The sequence below is a fragment of the Papaver somniferum genome, chromosome 9, assembly GCF_003573695.1.
Source record: "Papaver somniferum cultivar HN1 chromosome 9, ASM357369v1, whole genome shotgun sequence".
Classification (NCBI taxonomy): domain Eukaryota; kingdom Viridiplantae; phylum Streptophyta; class Magnoliopsida; order Ranunculales; family Papaveraceae; genus Papaver; species Papaver somniferum.
The window spans coordinates 35,293,849-35,305,668 of NC_039366.1; the positions used below are offsets into that span (position 1 = coordinate 35,293,849).

An 11,820-nucleotide genomic window follows, 5' to 3' on the forward strand; every position below is an offset into this window, starting at 1 on the left:
AGTAGTAAGTTCGGTTAGGAATTTTGTGGAAAAACTATGTCGAACTAGCCGATCTTGCTGGAAATGAAGATCATGAGAACATTTCGGCTATTTCGCAAAAAAAATATTTACTAACCGAACTTTTAATTTCCTAACGAACTTTTTAATTTCCTAACGGAACTTTTTAATTTCCAAACCGAACTTTTAATTTCATAATCGAACTTTTCTCTGAAATCCTATATATTGAGTTCAGTTACGTCACAATTTTTTTGTCCTAACCGAATTTTCTATATATTTAGTTCGGTTACGTCGCAAGTTTTTTTCTCCTACCTGAACTTTTCTCTAAAAGCAAAAAACTCCATTAAAACTAAGTTCGGCTACCTGCGCTTTCATGAACATTAGCTGAACTACATTAGCAGATAAGTTCGGCTACCTGTTCTTCAGATCTTGTAGTCGAACTTGTTTGACTTAGCCCAAATCAAGCTAAAAAGTTTCTCATTTTCCAAAATTTTTGGCCAATTCAAGCAACAGACTAAATTTGTAGTATGCTTGGGTGGTTTCAAGCAACAAAATAATTGAGTTTTTCCAACTCTTATATTCTCCTTCTTCTTCCCTCTTAATAACTTAATTTTAAGAAAAATAATATTGATTTAATCTTACAATATTCACTAATTAACCTAACTTAATTACACTAACTAATGATTACACTAACTAATCACTAGATAATCGGTTCCACAGTGTGATGGCCGACCGAAGAAATCGACGTGAAAGTATCATTTTTCCTAACACGTCGCGAAAGTATCATTTTTCCTGACACGACGCGAATTATCATTTTTCTTGACACAGCGGGAAAATTTCATTTTTCCTCACACGGGGTGAAAGTATCACTTTTCCTGAAACAGAAAAGTACCCGATGTATAAACCAAAATATGGATGCATTATGTGTTATGCATCCTTTGTGGTGGCTTGCATTATGGCTATGCATTCAATTTTCGAAAATTGTGCATAAAGTGAAAGTATCACTTTTCTTGAAACGGAGGGGGTGCATCATTTTATTAGTTGCAAAGGAAAATAAGTTGATGCATAAACCAAAATATAGCCACATAAAATATTACATATCCTTTGTGGTGGTTTGCATAATGAATATATATTTAATTTTCGAAAATTGTGCCTAAAATGATAAACACCTCCGAATTTTTCGTAAAATTTCAAAATTTGATATTGTTGTTTTTACTCATTGCATAGATTTTTTTAAAACCATCACAACGATATAAAATTTGTAAAATTCCAAATGCACGAATTTTTAGATATGTTATATTAATGTTTGGTTGCCAATTATACGCCTGAACAATAGGATACATAAGGAGTTATCTTAATTGGATTAAAAGGGAGAGACAATTTGAAAATTTCCAGGATATGACACCAAACCTCCCAAAGCCAATTTTTTTGTGTCAAATTAGAAAAAAAATATCATATCCCACATTAACACAAAATCACCTTATATAGAGTCCTCCCTCGCTTCGCCCGGTAGGCCTAATTACACAAACCTAATTAGGCAATGTAATTTTATTAACATAAATATTTAGATTAGAGGTGTCTTCACTTTACTTCTAAATGTCTTGCTATAAATAGAACCATGGTCCCCACAGAAAACCATGGTCCCAGAAAAAAATCGTTCAACTATAAGACTAAGTCTTATGCGGTGATAGTCTAGCAGCTAGATTAGCAGTCAGGACTACCTCCTAAGTCTTATGGGAGTGCTAATCTAGCAGCTAGATTAGCAGTCCACGTCAGCCCAGCGCTGAATGGTTCAGCGCTTTAAATCAGCGCTTTAAATCTTAACCGTCAGCTCAAAAACAAATCTCTCAGCGCTGAACCATTCCGCGAAAAAGGTGGTTTTTCAACCGCTGAATCATTCAACGTAACTATCTAGCATGCTAGTTCACATTCTAGCAACTGGTAGGAGAGAACTAGTGTTAACTTTTTTTGCCACACTTTTTTTTGAATTGAAACACTTAAGTGCTAATCTAGCACCTCCAATCTAGCCCATAAGACTAAGTCTAAGTCCATTTAAATTTCCAGAGCCCAGCTTATATATTTGGCACGTCCGTGTTAAACAAGTCCTGAATCTCCTGACCGAGATAAATCCATTCAAAACTCAAGACCTCTCTCTCTCTCTTTCGGTCAATATTGTCTACCATAACTAGGGCAAAAGAAAAAGGAGTTTAATGATTTCTCTACCATAGCTAGGGCAAAAGAAAGAAGATTTTAGTGATTATTAGGGTTCCGAGCAACAACAATTTTTTTTTGGGGTTTTAGTAAAAGATGGATGTAGTGGTGAGGATACCTAAAGATAACAATAAACAAATTACAAATCAGCTTCGAATAATCTCAAGCAAATTAACTGAGCTTGAAACGAAATTCAAAGAATTCGGAAATGGATACCGTAATTGGGTTTCTAAACAATCTTTTCCTGTTGAGGCTACCGTTGCTACCACGTCCGGTGCAATCCAGGGAGCTGCTTTCGGTGGTCTTTTCGGAGCCGCAGCTCAGGTTGCTGGGCATGTATTTCCAGAGCATTCACCTGCCATTAAGGTACTCTTGTATTAAGTTCTCTTAGTATAGTCAAATTTTACTCCTTTTTAATTAGTTTTTTCACCTATGTTCTTTGAATTAAAAATTTTGTAGCTAAAACTTATGTGACTAGTACAGATCAATTGTTCATGTTTTACTTTATTGCATTGACTAGTACAGATCAATCCACTTTGAAAGCTTACTCCTTTTTTTTTTTTAACAATACAATTAGGGGTGTAAAAAGGGGAATTCAATTGAACTGAATTGGATTCACTGATAAATTCCTATGTGCATGCATTAGGGGAATTGGGTTAATACTGTAACTTCAGTTTGTAGATTTCTTTCTGATTGGTTACGCTCTTTCGAGCTTACAGGCTTTCTGCAGTGGTCCTGTGGCAGAAGCTCGTATTATGGCTGCTATGGAGGGTGCCCGTGCCAGTGTAACTTGTATCATGAAAAGAATTAAAGGCAAAGAGGATGTCCAAACTCGGTAACTAACTAACTTACCCACTCTATGTCTTCTGGTTCTTCGGTAACAATTGGGTGGGTGCATAGTGCTCGACGTTAAAATCACATGGGATCCACAGCTTGATAACGAACTGTTGAACTCGGTCCAGTATCTGGTTCTTGATATATAAATGTAGTGGGTCTTCATCTTGACACCTAAGTGAATGCAAGCATTGATTTTGCAGAATGGCAGCAGGTTTTGGTGCTGGAGCCACGCTTGGAATGATTAGGCCGAGGGATTCTTATGGAGCAGTCTATGCAGCCATGCTAGGGGTCGTCGGTGCGCTTGTTGGAGGTGTTTTTTTTCAGGTGAGCGTAGGTTGGGAAAGAGTTCAGTTCTGTTATTTGTACCAATCTTGAGTCTAGACTCTTGGATGTTTACTCACAGCAAAAATAAATATTCGAGTCACATCACCTAGGAGACTACGACATCACATTCTATGAAATGCATATATTATATAGAATATATGTACCCCCCTGTAGATAATGAACCTATTTTCAGTTAGGTGTAATATTTTTCTCACAATCACAATTACTATTCATGTACCGTTCTGGTTTTGACGTATATTAGTTTCTCGAATGCCTTGTTCTATTGTCATGCGAAATGTGAGCATAGCATTTAGAAAAATGATTTTTCCAACACTAAAAATTGGTTTTGTTGGCCGCAGTTTGCCAGTGTATGTACTGCACATCATCCAGATATTTCAGATGGACTTTGTGTTTGTATCGCAAACCATTCTAGCTTATATTGTGAAGTTGTTCTGACATATCGTTAAAAGTGGGTCGAGGAACTGGCTGCTGGAGATTAGAAATCCCAGTTCCGAGAATTGTGCGTCGAGAAAATTACCGTGATTGATGTCTTAGTTCAGTCTGCACAACACATCCTAATAAACAGGACATGTTGTATATGGCCTTATCATGCTGGACTGTGGAAGCAACTGAATTAGATAACTTTTGGTTGAATATATGTAGATACGTCGTTAAGTGATATAACCATATGTCGACAGTATGATCTTTGGTGTGGGATTGTGCTTATAAAATGTTAGCAAGCTAGGGTAATGTACCATCTTCTGTTCTGCCAAGTATCTGTTGTTACTTGTTAGTGTACTAGTGTTTGTATCACCGTCTTTCTATCATCTCTAAGAGGAAACTTATCTCTGGCGAAGATTGAAACTCTGCTGTAGCTAATTATGCCAATGCTTCTTTAGCATGTAACAGACTGACTACTTTATGTGTAAAACTTAAATATCTACTCATGTGTATGTTCCGGTGTTGATGTTCCTGTTTCTGTCTTTGTTTGAAGAGCGTATTGTAGTAGTGTGCTTGGAACACAAACATTTCTCTTCTCCATTAAGCAATTTATAATTATATTCCACTTTGTTTGTCTGTGCAGCTAGGTCAAAAAACCTCTCAGCTGCCAGGGGAGTATACTAGAACAAGATGCATGTTGTCTAACCTTGGCCTTCAGAATTACGAGGAGAACTTTAAGAAAGGCTTATTAACAGACATTACTATGCCTTTGCTTACAGATAGGCAAGTGTTATCGAGGGAGTTTGTATCACCTGTTTTGTCTTGAGTATGTTCGTAGCATTTGAGATGATGACAACCTTTTCTATATGTCTTTATCTGTTGCAGTGTTCTTAGAGACGCGAGAGTCCCTCTTGGACCAAGGCTTCTAATACTTGACCACATTGCAAGGTGCTGATCGCAACTCACAAATTTATTTTTCTTGGCCTAAATACTGTGATTTTTGGTGGGGCTATTTAGCATCACATAGTCTCATTACTAGCATTATCAGCATCTTCGCTTGTATTTTCTTCACCTGAACCTTCGGAAGTAGGAGTTTGGCGAAGAAGCATGATTAGGTTAACTTGGTAAGACTGAATTCGTGCCTTCAATTCCAGTCTGGGGACATCCCTTAGCGGACCCTTCACCACGTACAAGGTATTGGGGGATAAACATGGAGCCACACCTCGCAAAACACTAGCCATACATTATTTTTCATCCAACATACCTAATTTAGGTGATATTTACTCAGACAAATGAATGGGGCTTTTATCTCTGTCAAAAAGTGAACCCAAGATTTTCTTAGGAATAAAAAAAAGGCCAAAACGTTTAGGACTTAGCAAAGATCCTTAAGTAAAGTCGACGCCTTGTCAGGTCGAGGCGCCTAGGCACCAAAACTCTTACTTTTGGGTCCTAAGGGGGGCGCCTCGTATGATACAGTCACCACTCAGTTTGTGTACAGCTAGGCACCCCTCACCAGATCCAGTAGTATGGTTGGGGTTGCTGGGCCTGGCCCAGTCTCACCTTCATCTGTGTAACAATAAATGTTTTCGCTATGATAACCTTGTGACTTGATAATATTCAGGGATCCTGAACTGCAAAAGATGCGGCAACATCATGTTGGGTGAAACTGATGGTAAGCACCAAGCATTTAAGTTTACAAGTTAACCAAGGGTGTCAGGCGTGAGTCTCATACTTGAAGATAGATGTTCGAGTCCCTTGCTACAGAGAAAATGATGTTATTTACAAGTTTTTCAGTGTTTTATTGTTCTGGAATCAAGTTTAAGAGGCATCAATGTTTAGTAAATATTTACAAGTTTTTCAGTGTTTTATTGTTCTGGAATCAAGTTTAAGAGGTATCAATGTTTAGTAAAACTAGTTTTTGTGCAACTGAGAGGATTTTTTTTTTCGTTTCTAAATTCTAATCGGAAGTTCTAGTGAGGATTGAAAAAGATCCACCCTTCATTTTAGAAGATCTGCTAGTGAAGAATGTAAAATGGGATCTGGACAATGTACAAGCAGTTTAAAAAAAACGTAATTTTAACTAGACTTTTCCAGCTGGGGGTGCCAAATAACTAGCTTTTTTTTTTTTTGAAAATTTCTTATATGAAAAAAAGAAAGATTACACAGGATGCCAAATGTTGGTTACCCTTATCTCTTCTAACTGATTACAGATATTGGTGTCTACCAACATGATATTATCCATATTCTGGAAACTTGACGTAGCAACTGAATTAGAAAAACATAAATCTTAAAGTGGAAATTGAACTATTGTCCCTCCTTTTAATGGAACTCCACAAATATCCTTAAAAAACTTTACAAATATCCCTGAAGGTATAATTGTAAATTATTCCAAGAAAATAATAGTTCAATTTCCTTATTTAACCTTCTTTCCCATTCACACACACATATTCTTCTTCTTTATTTTTGTCTAATAAACCTCTGTCGCTCTCACCACCACCATGTTCATCGTTCTCATCACCGCCACCATCTCGATCGCCTCCACCACAACTAGCACCACTACCTCCGTTATTTCTGTCTAATCAAGATGTATCAGCAACATATGAAATCTTCTTCTTCTTCTATAATCGATTTTTAAAATCATACCCAAAGAAACGAGATCTGATTTTTTAGGTTTTGAAATCAAGTTTTGAGCAACGATTTGGTGGTTCGATTCGATTAAGAAAAAGGGATCTACGAGCTGCTGCGATAAAATTGATTTCGAAATGGTTATGGTGTGTTAATCAATAGGATATGTTGGAGATAATGAACCTGTTGTTGCTGAGAAGTAATGGGTGTGTTCGAATCTGAAGTGGCTGATGCTTCTAATGGATTGTGATTAAAATGAATAGATGAACGTGTAGGAATTACAGGGAATATAGAATTATGAAGAGAGAAGTAAGGATGATAATGGTAGCGGCGGTGGTGGTGGTTCTGGTGGCGATGGTGATGGTGGTTCGAATTGGTGTTGAAGCTTCATAGAAAACAGTGACGGTTGCTGCTATGGATTGTAAATGGTGGTTGATGGTTTTGTTGGTGGATCTGAAACTGCAGCTGGTGAAATGGAAGCATTTTTCCATCAGCATGGATAAACATCCATTGTTGATCCAACTAAAATGGATAAACTATATTGTTGATCCATCATCATGGATAAACATCCACTGTTGATCCAACTGAAATGGATAAGCATCCACTATTGATCCAACTGAAATGGATAAACTACTGTTGTTGATACAAAATTATCTGAACCGATGGTGGCGGTGGTGACGGTGGCGGTGGTGGGTGGTTGCTGCTATGGATTATTAATGGTGGTTAATGGTTTTGTTGGTGGACCTGAAACTGCAGCTGGTGAAATGGTAGCATTTTTCCATCAGCATGGATAAACATCCATTGTTGATCCAACTAAAATGGATAAACTTATATTGTTGATCCAACTGCAATGGATAAACTTCTACTATGAAATGGATAAACTTCTACTGTTTATCTAGGGTATATCAATTTCAGTTTTATGCCACTTACTGTTGATCCGTCATCATTGGATAAACATCCACGTTGATCCAACTGAAATGGATAAACATCCCTTGTTGATCCAACTGAAATGGATTAACTACTGTTGTTGATACAAAAATATCTGAACTAATGGTGGCGGCGGCGGCAGACTAGTGGTGGTGGTGGCGGCGACAGACTAGTGGTGCTGGCGGCTACGGACTAGTGGTGGTGGAGGACTGTTGGTGGTGTAATGGTGGTGGTGAAGGAGTGGTGGCGGTGGCGGTTAGTAAGTGGTGGTTGTTGAACGGTGGTGGTGGAATGGTAGTTGAATATTGGTGGTGGTGGTCCTAGTGGTGGTGGTGAAGCGGTAGAGGAACAAATTTGTTCCATTTTGAAATAAAGAAAAATATTACATGGGTGAGGGTATTAAGGTAATTTAATATTAAATGGATAAGGTTATAAAAAAGCAGGGACATATTTATTGTTGAATAAGGATATATTTGTTGGTTTTGAAAAGGGAGGACATATAATTAATATACCCAATCTTAAAACAAAGTTAAGAAATTGAGGCATCATCAACCGTTGTTTTTTATGTGTTTCCTGTTTGCGCGTTGCTTTTGCCAAAATGTCTGCCGCTTCATTACTCTGCTTATTTGTAAACGTAAAGCCCAAAAAGTTATCATAGGTCTTCAGAATTTTCACTGTTTCTGAGACTATGCCCTGATTTCTCCAAAAAATGTTACTTTGCTTGTCATGTACATAAAAGATTATCCTCTGGCAATCACCTTTCACCCAGAATTTTTTTAAGTTCATACTATTTGCCCAGGTTGCTGCCTCTAGCATGCTTAGAGCCTCTGCTTCTTCTGCTGTGGAGGCCCTGAAAGTCCCAGATGTAGCTTGGATTGCATTACCTGTATCACATCGCAAAATTATACCATATCCAACAGGAGAAAGAGAATCAATCCAGGATGCATCAAAATTAACTTTCAGTTGGTTTGCCTGAGGTTTGTACCAGCCACTATTATGTGTGTTTGTTTGATTTCGTAAAGCAGCAAAAGAGTTAGAATTTACTCCCTATTTCTTGATTTGTCTCAGGGGAGACCAAAAAGCCAGATGTCTCTGAAAATCCAGAGAGAGTTGGATACTTGTAGTCGATTTGGATTTGAAGATTCTTAGACATCTTTCTTTCCAAACCAACCAACATTTGGTGATCATAATTTATATTTCTGAATTATCATACAATTATCATATATTTGAAAGGAAAAACTTATCTCTACTAGAGCTTGTTCTTACCACAGGAGGTAATAATGCAACTAATTTTTCATATGGAAAATCAAAGAACAAATGCTTTAAAGACTCACAATCATGCTCGCAGAAGATACATTCATGTCTATATTGTCTCTGTGTTCACCTAGTTTTTTTCCTATCAGGAAAGGCATTATGTATACACTTCCACAAGAATATTTTGATTCTTTCAGATACCTTTAACTTCCAAAAAGATTTCCAGAAGGCAGTAATATCAGGGTTAATGCTATCAATCGAAGGATGTTTTAGTTTTCTGTACATTGATTTAACGGTAAATTTTCCGTCATTTGTAAGAAGCCATCTTAATGTATCTTGTTTCAGTGACCATTTTTGGTTAGTAGAACCTAGAATCCTATCTGCAATTTCCGGCGCAAAGTTACTTCGAACTGTCATTACATTCCATTTTTTAGTATTTGACTCTATCAACTCAGATACAAGTGTTAAAAGGTTTTGTTGATTACTATAATAAATTATGAGGTTTTGTTCCATACTTGGGATCCATTTATCTGTCTAAACGTGTATAGACTTACCATCGCCTACCTCCCAGCAGCTAAATTTATGAATTAAAGAAACTCCCTGCATAATACATCCGCATATCCACAAAGCATTATAATATTTTTAGGAATGAAAAATGGTAGTGTTTTTAAAGTATTTGTTTTTAAGAACAAAGACTAATAGGGTATTTAATTGAGTTGCAATTCTGCATGCTAACTTAGCAATCATTACTTTATTCATTTTGTTTGCTTCCTTAAACCTTAGACCTCCTACTTCAGTTGGTTCACACATAAAACCCCAACTAATGGGATAATAACCCTTAGAATTTTTTTGTTTACCCACCAAAACTCCCTTTGGACTGCATCAATTTTATCTGTGATTTTTATAGGCAGAGAAAAACAACCCATTTGATATATAGGCAAACTAGATAAAGCAGATTTAATTATGACTTTTTTACTAGCTTGAACTAAAGTTGTACCATTCCAACTTTGAGCTTTGTGTTCCATATTTGTAACAATTTTATCGAAAGTATTAATTTTTGATCTATCGACAAATAAAGGAGATCCTAGGTAAGAGTCTGTAATGCTAATTTTTTTAATCTTTATCAGTCTAATCATAGTTCTCTGATGTTTAGAATGTATTATTCTGCTAAAGAAAATACCTGACTTAGAGAAATTTATTAGCTGGCCCGAGGCACTACTAAATTGATTGATTATATTTAAAAAGTTTTTACAGCTAACAAGACTTGCTTTAAAAAACAACAGAAAGTCTTTTGCTAAAAGAAGAGAGAGATTGGGGTATTATGTCTAAAATTTTTAATTTTAGTTATATGTTTGCTTTTCTCCTTTGCTGAAGGAGCCTAGAAAAAACACCCATACATGTTAGAAAAAGGTAAGGAGATATTGGATCTCCTTTCCTTAACCCTCTGGTAGGAGCAAAGAAATCACCTGGCAATCCATTTAAAAGAACTGCAATTGATGCAGTCGATATGCATTGATGGATTAGACTACACCAATCCTTACTAAAACCAAAGGCGAATAGAGTTTGGAGTAAAAAATTCCAGTTGACTCTGTCAAACGCCTTGGACATGTCTATTTTGATACCTAATCCTCCATTTTTTGTTTTCATTTTCTTTATTGAGTGGACCACTTCATGTGCCACCACAATATTATCAGGAATTTGTCTGGAAGACAAGAATGTCGTCTGGAAAGGATAAAATCATTTTTTCTAAGTGAATTTTCAATCTATTAGCAAAAAGTTTAGACAAAATTTTATAAGGGGTATTATTCAGTCCTATTGGTACGAAATCACTAGGAGATTTTGGTTGTTTTTTATTTTAGGAATTAAGAAGAGAAATGTCTCATTTAACATTGGGTTAATTATTTTTGTTATAAAAATATTTTGTATTATTGCAACTATTTAACTCCCAACTAGCGACCAATTGTGTTTAGAAAAACTCACCGGGAAACCGTCTGGTCCTAGTGATTTGTTTGATTTCATCCGAAGTTGGAATCCATAATAAATCCTCATTGTCCTTCTTTGAAATGACCTTAGGAATAAGATTCATAAGTTCTTGGTCAGGGGAAGTTGGAGAGACAATGAACATGGTTTCAAAATGCATTTTCAGTTCCTCCGCAATTTGAGTTTTTTGTTTCAATATTTCCCCATTTTTGTTTAAAAGACAATCTATTTGGTTACATTTACTTCTCTGTAAGGTTTTTATGTGGAAATACTTAGTATTTTTCTCTCATAGTTTTACAAAATTGTCTCTTGACAATTGCTTAGCAATTTCCTCTTGAGTGTTATACAGGTCCTCTAATTCTAAAAGTTTGTGACTTATGATGCACCTGTTTATTATGGTCAATGCTAGATGACTGAATTTTCTCAATACTTTTTAGTAAATTTTTTATTTTCTTGTCAGGAACTCCGAAAACATCTTTGCGTCAAGAAGTAAGATTTTCACCTAAGGTTTTAAGGTTGTCAAGCACAACATCAGTGACATTAAGTAAAGATGGATTCCAAGTGTTTGTTATTAACTGAATACATGAGTTTTCTTTAAGCCAGTTATCGAAAAATTGAAAAGGGAAGTTATGATTTTGAGCCGAGAAAGAAAAAAAAATCCAGTCTAATTGGGCTGTGATCAGAAACAAAAGAAGGCAGGTGAGTCAAAAAAGAGTCAGGGAAATGAGATATCCATTCATCATTTATATAGGCTTTGTCAAGCCTTTCCTGAATATTTTTTATGCCTTCTCTATGATTATTCCAAGTGAAAGCATTTCCTTGAAATCCTAAATCCGATAAACCAGCCCTTTGAAGCAGCCTTTTGAAAAGCTCGGCTTCCATACTATTGAAGGGAAGACCCCCCATATTTTTAGGGGGACTCAAGACTTGATTGTAATCTCCAATTAAAACCCAAGTCATACAGAGTGTGCTATCCTAAATGATAAGTTTCTAAGAATTCCCATGACTCTAGTTTCGTAGGTTTATAAGGGTTACCGTAAAAATTCGTTAAAAGCCAAACTTTATCATAGAATTTTTTTTTTTATCAGCACATTTAACATATTTATGTTAGAGTGCACAATTTAAAAATGAAAACCGTTGACCCATGCCAAAGAAAGACCAGATAAAAATAATATTTTAGGTTTTTCGGTTTTTATTATATGATCTAAATGTTGCCTAGTTTTC

General features: G+C 36.2%; 1 protein-coding gene across 1 annotated transcript; it reads left to right on the forward strand.

The window, feature by feature from the left end:
- Positions 1 to 2,121: 2,121 nt before the first annotated feature.
- Positions 2,122 to 5,816, forward strand: LOC113314209 (chloroplastic import inner membrane translocase subunit HP30-2-like). Its single transcript, XM_026562987.1, has 6 exons — positions 2,122 to 2,574; positions 2,928 to 3,043; positions 3,246 to 3,369; positions 4,454 to 4,593; positions 4,696 to 4,758; positions 5,432 to 5,816. The coding sequence occupies exons 1-6, from the start codon at positions 2,305 to 2,307 to the stop codon at positions 5,472 to 5,474; spliced, it is 756 nt and encodes a 251-aa protein (XP_026418772.1). The 5' UTR covers positions 2,122 to 2,304; the 3' UTR covers positions 5,475 to 5,816.
- The last annotated feature ends 6,004 nt before the right edge of the window (positions 5,817 to 11,820 follow it).